Here is a 17,630-nt window from a genome sequence, read left to right on the forward strand (position 1 = left end):
CAAGGCGCACTTAAGCCCAAATAAGGCCAGCAGGCTTGGCCAAAGAAAAAAGACAACCTCCGATACTTAAGATTTAGGAAGAAGAATTTTTTTTTTTTCCATATATTAATCACTATTATTACTTATAGATTTGTGCAACACACATGATTATAAAGTTTGTGAAAAAAAAAAACTAATTAACCAAAAATAAATTATACCTATTTTTAAGATTTTTTTATTTCCAAATAATTAAGGATTATATATTTTGTATTCATTGACGTTAATGATGAGACTTAGATTTAATATGTAAAGTAATTTGTACAAGTATTTATTGGATCACATTCAATGTTTTTAAGCATATTCAGATCCGATTAAATTATATACTGAATGTTAAATTTTACCATCTGATCAAATTCAATTAACTTCATTCATCCAATCGATCTAACATTTATTGGATATTGGATTGGATCACTTCAATCTATTAGATGTTTTTCATGTATATTTATTGGTTTAATTTAGGTTTATTCAATATTTTAAACCTAATGCTTTTTAGATCAAATCCATCTAATATTTTAGATTTAGTATGTATTGGATTGAATTGGATTGGATAGATCTAATCCAAAAAAAAATTATAGTAAAATTTCAACGTTAATTTTAATATATAAATACATACTTTATGTATATTAACATAAAATTTAATTACTCATCCAAACTAAATAAAAATATTGATTAGTTTGATTAAACGTTGGATGTATTGGATTTGTGGATATCCAATCTGATCTAATTGGATATTTAAAAGTAAAGTTCAATATAATCTGATCACAATTGGATATCCAATGTTAAACAGTCAGTTATTATTGGATTTGATCGATTTATGCACACACCATTTTCTATAACTTCTAGTTCTAGTGGTTGTAGTGAGCTCACATGAGGGCTTGTCCTACATTAGGGGTGAAAGTAAAAACTGAACAATCGAAACCAACAATCAAATTGACCAGACCATAATCGAAATTTTGGTTCCATGTTATCACCGAATTTGGTGATTGGTTTCGATTATAATTTTTTTGACATGACGACGGATTTTAGATTTTGAAACCTTATAAAGTTAGGTGAAAAACAAATAGATAAATTACACTATTTTTAGCATTGAGATCTTTTTCTTTTTCTTTGAATAATTAGGGATTATATATTTTGCATTTATACAAAAATTATAGACTGAGATAATTCGTAAATAGTAGTTTCTAACAGTTAGAGAGAGAGTGAGGTCAAGGCTGAGCTACAAAAAGTCTACAAATCCCAAAACTCCATCGAAGCCGAAGAAGAAGAAGAAGAAGAAACTCCACTCCATTGCTAGATCTTCGCCAACTTGATTATCTACCTACCTGAAATGGACTTTGCACGCTTTGATCTATGCGGTTGGAGTTGAAATGCAGCCCAATTTGTTCCCCTTCGGTACTGTTTTAGGTAACCCCTTTCTATTCAATGGCGATTTGAGTGAGGGCTTTGAGAGCTCTAGGGTTTTCTTTTTGGTTCCCTTTCTATTGTCACAAGGCGGTGGAATGGATTTATCTAAGGTTGGTGAGAAGATTTTGAGCTCCGTTAGGTCTGCTAGATCGCTTGGTCTTCTTCCTTCTACTTCCGATCGTCCTGAGGTATATATACTTACTGATTCTTGAATCAAATTTACGCAATGTGTCTAATATTTATGGTTATCGTTATTGAATCTTGCTAATTGAGTTTGATGATCAAACTGTTTTAGGAATGTTGAAATGAATCTTTTCAATTTAACTATGTTTCTTGTTTAATGAGACCTGTTTGAGTAAGCTACTGGAAATGTGCTTAATGTGCTTGAAATTCTTATAGAGATAGATAATGAGTTCATATATCATGTTGCAGTTGCCTAGTTTGTTCCCTTCAATTTTTGTTTTTGTTTTTTTTTCCATTGTTTAGTGAGAGAGCATTTGGTTTTGTCAAAATACGGAAATACAGTATTGTTATGGTTAAAAGAGTAAAAAGCTGAAACAACTAACAGCTGAGTTACAGAAGTTGTATGAGAGGTTCTTTGTGGATGAAATTAGTAACAAAACAATATATTGAGTGTTCTGTTTTAGTTTTTTCCTTTTGGCAATGCAGTAGGTTAGAACTCACTAATGAAGCTTAATCACCTGTAATCATTTTCTTTTTATTGTCTTTCTAAGGCACAATTTATGGATGATTATTGGTAGTACATATATTAAATTGGCTGTGAACATGGTATCCTCTAGTCTAGTTAATATATTTAGGCATTGCATTTTATTTTTATAGCTAAGAAAATATTTTTAAATACCATCTTAATATAATGGTTTTGGCTCAAGAATTAGAGGATTTGATTATCGAACTGTTTAAGGCATGAGCGAAATATTGAAATTAACCTTTTCAATTTAACTATGTTTCTTGTTTAATGAGACCTGTTTGAGTAAGCTACTGAAAATGTGCTTGGAATTCTTATAGAGATAGAGAATGGGTTCATATATCATGTTGCAGTTGCCTAGTTTGTTCCCTTCAATTTCTGTTTTTGTTTTCCATTGTTTAGTGAGAGAGCATTTGGTTTTGTTAAAGGGCAGCATAGTCATGGTTAAAAGAGTAAAAAGCTGAATCAACTAACGCCTGAGTTACCAAAATTGTGTTATTGATGCTTTGTGGATGAAATTAGTAACAAAACAATATATTAAGAAAGAGTTTACTTAGAATGGTTCTGTTTTTAGTTTTTTCTTTTTGGCAATGCTGTACAGGGGGAACCTTCATCTATTAGAATTAGGTTGCTTGTGTATTATCTACTAACTGCAGTAGGCTAGAACTCACTGCTGAAGCTTCATCACCTGTAATAGTTTTTTATATTTTTAATCGGCTAAGGCACAATTTATGTATGATATATTAAATTGGCTGCAAAATGATATCCTCTAGTTAATATAATTAGGGTACTGTATCTTCATTTTTATAACAAAGAAAATATTTTTAAATACCATCCTAATATAATGGGTTTGGCTGAAAATTTAGAGGATTTGTGCCCTCTGTTGGGAATTGGTTGGAACTGACTTGATTTGTGGAATTTAATCATGGAAATCATTTCTCACAACTGGGGATTATGCCTTTCCCTACATTTCTTTTTAATTTCTTACAGTAACAATACTCACAACTGCTTGTCTGGGATTAACAAAATATTTTGTGTTAATGCCACAGTAATTTCCCCACTTTTTGGGCCTTATATTTAGAAAGAAACAGTTGGGTTTTTGAAGATGTTTTTCTTTTTTCCATTCGTGAGAGAGTGAGATATTGTGCGGCTATTTTAGTCTTTTGCTGTTTTGATGCTAATTTTATTTTATTTTTTTTGTTGTTGAAAAAGAGACAAAGTTCACATGTTCATGAGTGACCTCCTCCCAAATGTATTGGGAGTCCTCACTTACGGCGAAGGAAAGATGCTAACTTATGATTGGCACCATTAACTGTAATTTAGGCTGCTATCTTTTCATCTTAATATAAATATACAACTTATTCTCTGATATATTAAAATATGATTTGTTCAGGTGCTCCTTGCCCCAGGTTCTCACCATTTTTTCAGAAGCAGATAGTATTATTAAAGGAAGAAAATGAAAGTAGAAAAATATGGAGAGCAAAATTTGTAGAATATATTTTATTACATAAAAAATGAAGCTTCTTGATAATGTAATTTAAAAGGAATCTTTACATAAAATAAAAGAGAAACTTATACTTGCATTGCATAAAATTATGCGGCACTTATGTTTAGACCCATAGTCATAATTAATATAAGTAGTGGTGCTGCCAAGTGTTTGCACATCTTTTTTCAAAAGCATTTAACCAAATATTGAGATAGATATTGTATGGAAGTCGCTTCATGGTAAATTATAAATTTGTATTTATGTCAAGATATATATGTATTCCAAATTATGTCATGTATACAATCACCTAAGCTGATACATTTGACCATTACCTAACTCATTTATTGAAAGAGTTTAAACTTGACTGTGCATGTTCTTTATCCCTTTCTTTGTTCAGGTTCCTCAACGAGCTGCAGCTGCTGCGGCTGTTGCTCGTGCCCTTGCAGGTCTGCCCCCACATCAAAGATATAGCCTATCATCAAGCTCTGAAGAACTAAGCTCGATATATGGCAGCAGACCTCAGAGTCAAGTGGTGGCAGAGCTAGAAGAAGACTTCTATGAAGAGGTGCTGCTTTCTTATATTCACTATTTCATGTTGGATTGATTTTATTTTTAATGCTGATTTGGTTATTTGATGCACATGCACTTATCAGTTGATAGCCATCTTTTTAAATCAAGGAGTGGTCATAAGCTACAAAATTTACTTACAATACGAGCTTATTTTTCCTGTATATATGAATTTCAGATACACTAAGTATAGCCTTTACTAATTTTTAGAAACCATTCCCAAGTGTCCATGCTTGTTGTTTAGACTATTGTGCAGTCATAGTTTAATATCAATTTTTTCTTCTGTGAGTAAGTTTTAATTAATTTTCTGAGATGCCCCTTTAAATACATACAAACAGGAATTTGATCCCATAAGCCATATTTTAGAGAATGTTCCGTCTGAAGAAAATGAGCTAGAGTACTTTGAGAAACAGGTACGTTTCAATTCCTCTGTTTCTACAGATATTTAAAATACTTGCTCTTCCTTTTTATTTTATTTTTTTATAGTGGGATTTTGTATCTGTTTCTCAAATTGAACAGCAAACCAATAAATTCTGTTCACAAAGCATTTATTGGTTTGCTCTTCCTTTTTATTTTATTTTTTATAGTGGGATTGTGTATCTCTCTTGAAACTAAATCTACCAGGTTTCCTATTATGCTTAAGTTTGTGTTTGTACGGCTTTAATGTCTTATTTATTATTATTTTTTCTATGAGTGACTGCTGGGATGCTTTTTTTCGTTGTCGCCTTCGGATTTTATTTTTAAAGTGTGTAACCTATAAACAAATGGAACAGATGTGCAACCTACAATAAGGCCAAAATAGACTTCCTAATTCAACCTTTTAACAGATTATGTAAAGATTGAGGAAGGTAGCATTTGTGGGATGCTCAAGTTACCTTGAAAATGTTGGTTGTCTAATAAATTTTTTTTTGCTAGAGTAGCTTTAATTTGTATTTTGCTTCTGTTGGGGACACCTTATCCTATTTCTTTGAATTCTTGTTGTTTTGTTTCTTTTCCAAAAAAAGAAATTTACAAGATAAATTCCATAAACAATATGTTTCTTTTTAAATGAAGTATCAACATGTTTTTTGATCTTTGAGTGTTTCAAGTTTGCCAATAGCTCTTGGAGCTCATGGATTTGAATGTATTATTATAATCAATTACATTTCTGGACTTAAAGCATTTAGTTTTATATGAAACTTTTCATAGGCTACCCTAAGATTAGCACAACTGGATAGAGTATCGGAACGGTTGTCTCGACAAGTTATGGAGCATCATGAAGTAATGGGTGAGTCTTTAGTAATTATTATAAAAAAAATAGAAAATACATTTCTTTTGTACTTTCCCACATTCTATCACCATTTTCCCACAAGTTTGGTGCTATGATAACTTTATATAGAAGATGAAGTTTCAAATGAGATGTTGATACTTACTTTTGGCCAGTGAAGGGTATGAATTTGGTTAGGGAAGTGGAGAAAGACTTAAAGGTTGCAAATGTCATCTGCATGGTAAGTCGTAGTTTGATTTTTGATCTGTATGCAATGAACCTAATAAATTGAAAAACAATGTTATTTTGCTGGGTTGCCATTATTTATAGTTTCCTTACGTGTATATATCTAATTTTACAGAATGGAAGAAGGCATCTTAACTCATCTATCAATGAGGTTTCAAGAGATCTCGTTGTAAATTCCCATTCCAAAAAGAAGCAAGCTTTTCTGGTACATTGCTCTTCCTATAGACAGTAGCAGTCAGTGACAGACCTACCCTAAACTTTTACTTCAAATTTTGTTTTCCTAGAAAATCATAACTATCTCATGGGATGTCAGTCTTTGTAGAAAGAGTAATTGTTTCAAAAATGTTAAACTTCAAATTTTTGTAAATCTTAGGACATAGTTCCTGTTTTAACTGAGCTTCGCCATGCATTGGACATGCAAGCAGCACTTGAATCACTTGTCGAAGACGGAGATTACTGCAAGGTGAGAGTTACTTTTCAGTTGCATTTTATGATCTACAAGTGTCAATACTCTATTCATTTTTGTGGTCACATTGAAATCTTAATACTAAAATAATTGGGCTAATGTTTGTCATTTACAGGCTTTTCAAGTTCTATCTGAGTATTTGCAACTCTTAGATAGTTTCTCCGAGCTTTCAGCTGTACAAGAGATGAGCCGTGGAGTAGAGGTGGATATTACATTATTATTGTAAACGAGTTCACTGTGGTCCATGTTTCTTTCACTAAACATTTACAAATTTCAATCACGGGCTGAGTTTTAATATGTATATTTCAATCCAGGGTTGGCTGGGAAGAACCCTTCAAAAGTTGGATTCACTTTTGTTAGGAGTATGCCAGGAGTTTAATGAACAGAGCTATATTACTGTGAGTGTTATCCATATTAAGCTGTCATTACATTCTGAAATATGTATTTCTTGAATTATTTATTAAAATTAATATATTGTTAAAATGCAAAACAGGTGATTGATGCTTATGCACTTATTGGTGATATCGCCGGTCTTGCTGAGAAGATACAAAGCTTCTTTATGCAAGAAGTTCTCTCAGAAACCCACTCTGTATTGAAGGATACTGTGCAAGAGGTGTGCTTCTTACTCTCTTTACTAGATTTGTCTGGCTTATGTACTTACTATAAGTCATAGAAAGTGATTAGCCATTGAAGGGCCTTCAGAGTGTTTTTTCACGAACAATAATTATAACTAGATCAGAAAAGGGAAAGATATGGTGAGCCACGATTGTATATTTTTTTTTGTTGGTGGAAAAGAGGGGGTTTAGAAACCAAAACAAATTCTAATTAATTAAAACACATGAAAAAGATCTTGAACTCTCAGAAATCAGGGTTGAAACAACAAAGCTAACGGCCAAAACAGTAAACCAACAAACTTGCCCAAACTTTTTGACAATGGAAGACAACTCATATTCACTTTTAAATTGTGTAATTAATTATCTATTTATACACTGTACTTCTTAATATACTTATATTATTATTGCTTTTATCTTACAGGATCAGGAAGTGCATAAACAAAATAATAGGTAGGTTTTGTTTTTCTTCTCTTGCTTTCAATTTTGCATATATTTTCTTGCAGGAGTATTTGTTAATAATGACTCTTGATTTGCTTCCTACCTTTCTCACAATATGCTTCCTGATGTTTTCTTTTTAATTTTCTTTCCAGACTCACATACAGTGATCTTTGCCTTCGGATACCTGAATCTATGTTTAGGCAGAGTTTGTTGAGAACACTAGCTGTCCTTTTTAGGCTAATGTGCTCCTACAATGAAATTATGGGATTTCAGCTGGAGAATAAGGTAGAATTTAAAACTTGTTATTACTCACTTGTGGTGATTAATGAGATTTAGTGCCCTATATTTTGGTAGATAAACTGATATATTCTAATTCTAGAGTGTTCTCCCCTTGCTTATGGTCTTTTTCCTTTTAGCTATTCCTATGGTTTAACCATTGCTTAATGATAAATCAGAAACATTGTTTAGTGTAGCTTTGACCTTCTCAAGTTGTCTTTGATGAATTTCTTGCCATCGCAAGCTGTATCTCAAGTACGACGTTGGTAGTTTATAAATCACTTGGGCAATATATTCTCATTAGCTCAACTTTTGCAAATATAAGCTTAGAGTGGGCCATTGTGTGTACATTGGTTTTAAAGAGAGGTGTATTGCTCAGATCCCTCATCAACTAAGTTTGGGATTGATTGGTGGCTATTACCACTTTGACACCCTCCTCACATAGTCTAATCATTTTGCCTGTTGATCCCTCATTGTACTCTTTTAATTTTTAATTTTTTTTTTTGTTTTTAATTGTTAACTTTAATACCTTTTTGTTTTGTTCTGATTGATGGGTTGTTTCTCATTATTTCATGTGAATGAGACAACTTTACATTTATGTTCCAGGATACAGCCAGTCAAACATCAAATAGTGTGCCAAGGGAAAATGATAACTCTAGGAATGCAGGAGAGGTCCAGAAAGTTGGGTCTGCCTCTGGAAATTCCTCTAGATTTAATGGCTCTCTTGATCAATCTGTAGATAGAGTTTCTGGTTCATCTTCTACAATAGAAGCTACAGCTGTGAAATCTTTATCTGAGGATACTCGGTCTACAAGTTCCGCACATACAAGTCCAAATGACTCCATTGTTGAAGATACAAAGGATGATGGGGCAACATCAACCAGTGGATCTCCATGGTATCATCTCCGAAAAGATGCTACAGGATTTGTTTCACAAACCCTTCAAAGAGGACGCAAGAATCTTTGGCAACTCACAACTAGTCGAATATCTGTCCTGCTTTCTTCTTCTGCTGTTTCTTCCGCTAGTATCCACCAATTCTTGAAAAATTATGAAGATCTCAATGTCTTCATCTTGGCTGGGGAAGCATTTTGTGGAGTTGAAGCAGTTGAATTTAGACAAAAGCTAAAAATTGTGTGTGATAATTACTTCATAGCATTTCACCGGCAGAATATACACGTAAGCATTTTGTGGAGTTGAAGCGGTTGAATTATGTTACTTGCATGCTATGTATTGAATTTCTATCTAATTTTGTTTATTTCACATTTCAATAATTTCCGTGTGTTTATATTATCATTTAATGTTATCTTCACATGATTTACATATATTTTAAATTCAGGCACTTAAAATGGTTTTGGAGAGAGAAAATTGGCTTGTAATGCCACCAGAAAATTGGCTTGTAATGCCACCAGAAAATTGGCTTGTAATGCCACCAGGCACTTAAAATGATTTACTTGCATGCTATGTATTGAATTTCTATCTAATTTTGTTTATTTCACATTTCAATAATTTCCGTGTGTTTATATTATCATTTAATGTTATCTTCACATGATTTACATATATTTTAAATTCAGGCACTTAAAATGGTTTTGGAGAGAGAAAATTGGCTTGTAATGCCACCAGATACAGTACAGGCAATCAGCTTTGCTGGGCTTGTTGGTGATGGAGCACCTCTACTTGCTTCATCTGATGGCAAATCCGGTCACTCCAGATCTATTTTTGACAAGTCTGTCAAATCAGTAGATACTCGTTCGAATAAGAGTGGATTTTCTCACTGGGCAATAAGTGGAAATCCATTTCTGACTAAACTAGTTCATACTTCCAAAGAAGGTCACTCCAATCAATTTAATGGAACAGTCTTTACTGAACTTGGTGGACATCTAAATGATAATCTTTTTGATGAGAAGGTATCTCCACGAAAGAGCGACTCAAGCCAATTGAATGGTACTAATTCTGTTTTAGAAGAAGAAAATGAAGATCTTCTTGCGGACTTTATTGATGAGGATAGTCAACTCCCAAGTAGAATTTCAAAGCCTAAAGTTCGAAGAAGTCATTCAAGTTTGAAGGATGATGAGTGTGTAGCCCAAACAGGATCTTCTATTTGTGTTCTTCGGTGAGATAATATTTTATATATTTTGGAGAAAATTGCTCTAATTATGTGTCAAACAGTTAGTTTATGTTTTCCTTTGGGTCATATTTATATTGATCAAGTACATTTACTTGTCAGATCCATGGATAAGTATGCAAGGCTTATGCAGAAGTTAAAAATAATCAATGTTGAGTTCTTTAAGGTAAGTTCTTACTTCAAAGAAAACCTTATAATTTACATGTACTTTGAGTAATGTTTACTAGTCTTTTTTCAATTTTCTCTGAAAAATTTCCTGATTCAGTATATTGTTGCAGGGGATATGCCAGCTGTTCGAGTTATTTTTTCATTTTGTATTTGAAACGTTTGGTCAACAAAGCAATATTTCAGCTGGAAAAGGTTCGGTTGACTTCATTAGCAGTAAGTGATTTTGTCTCTTCTTTCGCCATTTAAAAACAAACATAATGGTAATTTTGTAGCCTTGCCTTATCTTTAGAAAACTTTCTTAGACATCAACTTATCTGCAGTATGGTTATTTTCAATTTGATATGCAATTCACGCTGAAAGATCTTATCTTGTGTTATCCAGGTCGACTGAAGATGGCATTATCTAGAATAACACAGGATTGTGACCAGTGGATAAAACCCTCATCCTCTACACAAACATCTTTGACTCCATCATATACACATGCGGATGTCACACCAAGTCCCCCCAATTCAAATTTCGGTCATGCACCAGGAATATCTTTTGGTCTCAAGGTACACAATCTTATTTATGGAATCTTGTAATGCAATACATTAAAAGTAAACGTTGTATTTATATTAGAATTAGAGATAATGTATTTGGAATTCGGTATATTTTTCATGCCCCAACTCATTGCATTATCTATATATGAATTCGTGCTGCTTATTCTACTGTGCCTTAGAAAGGGATTACTAATTTTAAGCCATCACTTTGGTCCCCATTTTCCGGAGAACAAGATTTTCCATAAGAGCAATGATATAAGACATATCTGTCAATAAAATAAGTTGTTGCCCAAGTTATTTACTAGATTTCATGCTTTCAAAAACACAATGAAAAACATAATTTGGTAATATAAAAGTCTTCAAGTCAGAATAAATTTTCATTGTGCTGCTGTCTTCAGGTTAATACAAGCACAAGATTATGTGCAGTTTAAATGGGCCTATAAATAACATCATTGTTACGATGCAGGAAAGATGTGCAGGTGCTGACACTATATCTCTTGTTGCTCGAATGTTGCATAGATCTAAAACTCATCTCCAATCTATGTTTCTTCAAAGTAATACTGCTGTTGTTGAAGATTTCTACACAAATTTGGTATGTTATTTCTTCATTTTTTCAATCATTCTTCAAAGTTAATTTAAAAATGATTATATGTGTATTTATAAGAAAAGAGTAACGACACCATGAATGATTAATAAAGATTCATTGAGAGTAGGAGAAGCAAATCACCATAAGTAGATTGCTACATTTTGTTCCAAATTGAGAAATCTGCATTTGTAGCAGAAACTTTATCTGAGCCTATACTGTTTAGGATTTACAATGTTTCAGGCAAGCCGCCCCTGCTGTGCAGCCCATAAGACAAAAAGAACTTACAGGTGTTATGAAATGTTTTACCAATATCTGTAACTTCCGAGTATAATCCTTCTAGATTCTTATAGAAGGATGGATGCAGTCATACTCTCTTCGAATCACCATACTGATACTTTTCTGATCTATCTTTAGCAATTGCAACAAGAAAGAAGGGAGTTCTGATACTTTAATAATACCTCGATTAAGCATTCAAATTATAATCATGGTTTAATGCTTTGATTTATTTAGAAAAGCACACTAGGAAAGAAAACGCTCCCTCAGTTTTTTCTTTTGCTTGTTATTTATTATTTTATTAAAACTTGTTAGCAGTTGCACTAAACTACTTCATTGTCCGGTTATATTGTAGCTATGGTTTCTATCCCCCAATCTAGTTAGCTTTCTTGTTTTGTTTAAATCCTTTCATTGGTTTTCATTGCTTGACTGAAATACGTGGGAAAATCATTCGTAAATTATTCTATTAAAAATAAAATATATTGTGCTGTTTGTTATGTTAGGTGGATGCTGTACCTGATCTTATAGAGCACATCCACAAGACAACTGCAAGACTATTACTTCATATTAATGGGTAAAACTTGAAAGCTTAATTTTCCTTTTTTTGCCTCTCTTGTATTTAATTAGCTCAAGTATGGCTACTTGCTTTAATTGTCATCGTGTTTTTCTTTGATGCATTTAGCCTATTAATAGCAAATCCCTTTTATTAATGTTGTTGCAGATATGTTGATCGGATTACTAATGCAAAGTGGGAAGTAATAGATCTTGGGCTTGAGCATAATGGGTAAGTTTTCTTTAAAGCAAATTTTGAGTTAACTATCTCGCTGAATGTACGTTATTATCCATAAACCTAGATTCAGCTTGATCCCATCCCTGTAAAATTTGGTCAGATGTATTTTGTTAAATAATGCATATTAATTGATTACTCTATAATACTTTGTATCTCGAGTTTAGCATATCCAACGATGAATCTTAGTCATTTAAGCTAATTTGCTGCAGTTGTGAGATGGGTCATAATCTTTTCAGGGGTGCTCTGTTCTCTCTCTTTGTTTTTTTGCTTTATTTTGTGTGAATTAAGAATATCTGCTCCTGAATTTCTGTACGCACAATTTTTCAAGTTGTCTGACATTAGTTTTTGACTAAATAGGTATGTTGATTTGCTGTTGGGAGAGTTTAAGCACTATAAGACGAGGCTAACTCATGGCGGAATTCGCAAGGAGGTAATATCTTATGCTGAATTAGATTGGGCATGTCATATTGATACACTAATTTTTAGATTTGGCTTCTCATGTGATATTTATGCATTAAGAAATGAAATGGTTTTTTCCAATCGCCCAACGACTTCATCTCTACACAAAAGCGCATATAGCAAAAGCTTATCGAATAACTGTTTCTGCAAATGTAGCTTCAAGACCTCCTTTCAGAATATGGAATTGAAATAATCGCTGAAACACTAGTTGAAGGTCTATCACGAGTGAAGAGATGTACTGATCAAGGACGAGCTCTAATGTCATTGGATCTTCAGGTGTCATTCATTAAAACCACATATATCTTTTCAAGTTCCTTGTTTACAACATAGTATTAAGCTTTCATTTTTTTGTTCGTTTCCTTTCAGGTCTTAATCAACGGACTCCAACATATCGTCCCGGTAAATGTGAAGCCCAAGTTTCATATAGTCGAAACCTTTATTAAGGTAACTTCTCAAAAACCAACTCTCATGTGATTATTTACAAGCACACATAATATTTTGATGTTTGCTTCTCTTACCAATTTTGAAATAGGCTTACTACCTTCCCGAAACCGAATATGTGCACTGGTCACGCGCTCACCCGGTAAGAAAGAAATTATATTCTTGTAAATGTTTACATTTTAGGCTAATTAATATTTTTGTTCTCGAATTTTGACCTATACCAAATCATGCCTCTCAATTTTTTAGGCATTCAAAATTTTTGTCCCAAATTATAGAGAGTGTTAGATTCAAGGACTTTTATTCGATTCCGTTCAATTTTACTAACACGATAATTGTTCATTTACCAAATCGTGCCTCGTGAATTTTTATCCACGTCAGGCTTTCGTTAGTAAAAAGTTGAACAAGTGTCTTTGAATCCAACAATCTCAATAGTTCGGAAGAAATTTTTAATGACCTGAAAAGTTCAGCGGGTATAATTTGTTATACATAGTTCAGGGGTAAAAATTCTAATTAATTAGCTTACATTTTATACTTGTGAACTCTTTTCACCAAGCTCATATGAATGAATTGTAAACCTTTTTCTTAATAATACATATATTGTAGGAATACACAAAAAACCAAATCATAGGACTGGTAAACTTGGTTGCCACAATGAAAGGTTGGAAGAGAAAAACGAGATTGGAAACAATCGAAAGGATCGAGTGAGAGTGAGAGCGATAACTAACTATATGCGAAGGCTTGGGTTCTCTTCAACCATAGAAAGTAAAAGTAGTCTTACATTGTGATTCTGCCTTCATATTGTTTTAACCTCATATCTTTGTTTTGATTTGTTTTACTTTCATTTTTATCATTTTTTCGAGGTTTGTATATTTTGATGGGTTGTTTTGATTTGTATGATTTCATCAAGGTTGTGTATATGAGTTCCCAGAATGTAATATATATGGCTCTCCTCGAGTGAAGAAGCATTAAATGTAATTTTGAATTGAACAAAAAAACAATAATAACTCTACCAAAATAATGGTGAGAAAAATAGAGTAATAGTTTTAATATGGTAAAAGAAATAATAACTTTAAGAAGTATTTATTGTTTTTTCGTGGTCATCAAGTTACTAGTTAAAAAATAGCTTTTTTATGATAATAAAGGAAAGAAATTAATTCACAAATAATAAACTTGTATTATATATATATGAATTAAATAAAGGTAAAAACACTGAATAATAAAAGGTAAGTCATAACCCTCGAGTAAGCATCATGATTTTTTTAGTGCAAAAACGAGTCTTGGGTTTTGGAATAGTTCGCCATTGTTGCGTTGTTGGTTTACAAACAATGTATTTTGGCAAGTCATAACCCTCGATGCAGAGGAGAAGACCTCATTTGGTGGCTGCTGCGATTCTAATATTACAAGGAAGAAAATTTCTCAACGATAGTTTTGTGGAAGAGTGTGGTGTGGAGATATAGTTAGTACAAAAAACACTAAATCATCAATCATAGACTTAGAATACGAACACCGGAAGCTATATTGGCTCGTTTGTAGAAAAGTTGTGTGAACTTAGTTTCGTAAGTGGCTTCATTTATTTTCTTTGAAACCATTCGACAACATGCTACTGTTTCTAGGGAAGTTCTAGATAATATTTCGTATACAAAGATTTCAATTGGGATTTTCATAGTGATGATGATTTTTGTGAACTAAAGAATGGAAGGTTGATATATTTTTGTAAACTCATTAAGGTTGATTTTTGCTTCTGTTAATTTACTATTAAAAAAGTGAGTTGAACAATGAGATAAATCACAAAAGCATAAGAGTAGTATGAAATATCTCAATAATTTTATGATTAAACAAATATCTCATATTAATAATAACTCTTACCAAAATTATCACTACTACAAAATAGGGTTTTAGTGACACTCTTTAGTGACACACGCAAAAGTGTGGGTCACTAAAAGACTAGAAATGAGTTTTAGTGACATGCACAAAAAGACTCTAAAATTCATTGTTAGTGTCCTATAATTTGGGTCACTAAAAATAAGAAGTGTCACTAAAAACTAATTCTTACAATTTATTTTATTTTTTTTAGTAAAAAAAATATTGACTTATAGTGACGTTCTAGGCGCGACTATATAAATATGTCCCAACACGCCTAGCGCGTCACTATATCATATCCATGAAAGAGAACTTTTCAGCAAAATAATGTATATTTAATTACTTTTATAGGTACCATTATTTTATATGTACCTATACTTTTTTGTTAAATGAATGTACCCATAATTTATTGTCTTATTGTTTTTTTTTTTCAAATAACCTTATTACCTTTAATAAATATAATTAATAAGTAAATAAAGAAAAAAGATAAATATGGGTTTCATTTAGCAAACCCTACATTATACAGTTAGAAAGGAAACCAGCGGCGCTCTCTTGCCTCCTTCCTTTCTCTTTTTTTTTTTCCTTTCTTTTGAGATATGATCTCTCAACTCCATCTATTTAGATCAAAAAAATTCTATCTTCACATCTGATGACTCCCTGTTCAAACACCTTTCAAAGACCACCGCCGTCGCCGGCCTTCGAAGGCCAAAGCGACCTCCATCGGCGGACGACAGACCTTGAAGCCCCAAAAATCCCAAAGCCTCTCCGCCTAGCACATCCACTCTGACCGCGGATCTAAGATTCGACATCTCTTCAACTTTTTTTTTCTCTATTTCTCTCTTTTCTGTAATGCGTGTTGAACTTGGCTTCTGGGTTCGTGGTCGTCAAGACTGCAACTTGGTGTTGATATTCTTTTAGTTTTATTTTGTTGTAATGTTCATTCTATTTCTGAGTTTATGGGTTTCAATTCATATCCACTATTGAATTTTAGCTTTGCTGAACTTTACTTCTTTTATATTATATTCATCAAAGGAATATTTTTCAGTGTAATGTATTCTATATTTGTTTATTTATTTAATTTTTTTTGTAAATTAATTTTTGTTAGTTGAATATAAATTTATATATACACCTATTATCGTGATTTAATATATAATACATATTAATTTCTGTTAAAAATAAAAATAAAAAAAAATTAATATATAATACATATTATTTTTTAAAAAAATAAAATAAAAGCATGATTTAGTGACGCTCATTGAGTGTTTGTATTATTTGAAAAATAAATAAAAAAATACATACAGTGACGCGCAAATACATATACTGACCTGTAATGAGAGAGTCTAAAATAATTTAGTGACATGCACTGAAGTGTCACTACACTGAAGTGTCACTAAAAGTTTTTAGAGTCTTTAAAAGTGTGTCACTAAACCCCATATTTGTAGTAGTGTATGGTAAGAAAAATAGTGAAAATAATTTCATAAATCCAATGAAACTCTTAATTAATAACTAATTAGATTATGTCATTTGGTTTATTTACTCCTTATTAGAAATTTCATTTTTCATTTAGGAAAATAGGTTTTGCTATTCTAAAAATTGATACTTAAACATACATATAAATTAAAATCAATTTTACTCTTTCCTCCAATAAATTGTTTTATTAATATTGTAAAAGAAATAGTAACGTTAACTACATTTTTTCTCAAAAAAAGAAGTAAAGTAACATTTTGTAAATTAAAACATATTTTTACTATTAAATTAGAGAGTAACAGGAAGGTAATCAGATTCAACTTTAAAATATTTATTCCACGGAATACTTATTTGCGTTCTAATCTTCGAAATTGATGTCTTAACATCATGAAGTAGAATATTATCGAATCCCATTGTCACCACCAAATCATAGTCAAGAAAATCTACCATAGAAGCATATGGTTCCTTAAGAATTTGAAAGCAATGTTGTTTCTCCAAGCTCAAACTCCATGATGTTGATGTTTTCTTTATTTTTATAATCCAAAGTATCATTAAGTAGTCCACAAAGTGATCACTTCTCAAAGTACAATGAAGTCCCAATTTTCCTTGGTGCTCCACAAGTTGATATCTTGCTCTACACTTATACTTATCATCACAAGCTTTATCAAGATCCAAAGAAATGAATTTCCAACTTTCCTTCTCTAAATCGAAAACAAATAATCTATTTTTTCTAGTAAGGGCATATATGTATCTCGATATACAAATCATTGATTCATAATCAAGATACTCTTCATAAGGAATATTAATTGTTTCCTCTAAACACTTCCAAGCCCAAAATTTAGAGTCAAAAATTTCACAACGGAAAGCTACATGAATTTTACCATTATATTTGATGCAATCACCTCCTAAGTTTCTTGAGGAGAATCTAACAATCTTGTATCGAAGAGGGTTAGATCCTATAGTAAACATCATGCACTTTTGAGTGAAAAAACGAGTCTTGGGTCTTGGAATAGTTCGCCATTGTTGTGTTGTTGGTTTACAAACAATGTATTTTGGCGAGTAATAACCATCGATGCAAAGAAGAAGACCTTGTTTGGTTGCTGCTGCAATTTTAATATTGCGAGGAAGAAAATCTCTCAAGGATAATAGTTTTGGAGAAGAGTGTGGTGTGGAGATGTAGTTAGTGTAGAAAACACTATACTTTAGACTTAGAATATGAACACCCGAAGCAATGTTGGCTCTTTTGTAAAAAAGTTGTGTGAATCTTTTTTCGTACGTGGCTTCATTTATTTCCTTTGACACTAATCGACTACTTGCTATTGTTTCTAGGCAAGTTCTAGTTAATATTTCGTATACAAAGATTTCAATAGGGATTTTCATTATTGTGATTTGTGATGATGAAGATGGTGGTGGTGATTTTTGTGAGTTATAGAATGA

General features: G+C 32.2%; 1 protein-coding gene across 5 annotated transcripts; it reads left to right on the forward strand.

The window, feature by feature from the left end:
* The first annotated feature begins 1,127 nt into the window (after positions 1 to 1,127).
* Positions 1,128 to 15,817, forward strand: LOC115700609 (uncharacterized). Of its 5 annotated transcripts, XM_030628215.2 has the most exons (25): positions 1,128 to 1,631; positions 4,033 to 4,200; positions 4,541 to 4,615; positions 5,391 to 5,469; positions 5,625 to 5,689; positions 5,810 to 5,899; positions 6,068 to 6,157; positions 6,276 to 6,362; positions 6,475 to 6,558; positions 6,654 to 6,773; positions 7,196 to 7,224; positions 7,365 to 7,497; positions 8,095 to 8,664; positions 9,060 to 9,598; positions 9,713 to 9,776; positions 9,889 to 9,991; positions 10,160 to 10,329; positions 10,784 to 10,909; positions 11,680 to 11,750; positions 11,898 to 11,960; positions 12,324 to 12,396; positions 12,582 to 12,701; positions 12,792 to 12,869; positions 12,958 to 13,008; positions 13,470 to 15,817. In XM_030628215.2, the coding sequence occupies exons 1-25, from the start codon at positions 1,407 to 1,409 to the stop codon at positions 13,569 to 13,571; spliced, it is 3,375 nt and encodes a 1,124-aa protein (XP_030484075.2). In that variant the 5' UTR covers positions 1,128 to 1,406; the 3' UTR covers positions 13,572 to 15,817. The 5 variants fall into 5 exon arrangements, with proteins under 5 accessions (XP_030484075.2, XP_060958226.1, XP_060958227.1 ...); XM_061102243.1 differs by lacking the exon at positions 10,784 to 10,909; XM_061102246.1 differs by lacking the exons at positions 1,128 to 1,631; positions 4,033 to 4,200 and having other exon boundaries at positions 4,582 to 4,615; positions 5,630 to 5,689.
* The last annotated feature ends 1,813 nt before the right edge of the window (positions 15,818 to 17,630 follow it).

This window comes from Cannabis sativa, chromosome 8 (genome assembly GCF_029168945.1).
Source record: "Cannabis sativa cultivar Pink pepper isolate KNU-18-1 chromosome 8, ASM2916894v1, whole genome shotgun sequence".
In the NCBI taxonomy this organism is placed as follows: Eukaryota; Viridiplantae; Streptophyta; class Magnoliopsida; order Rosales; family Cannabaceae; genus Cannabis; species Cannabis sativa.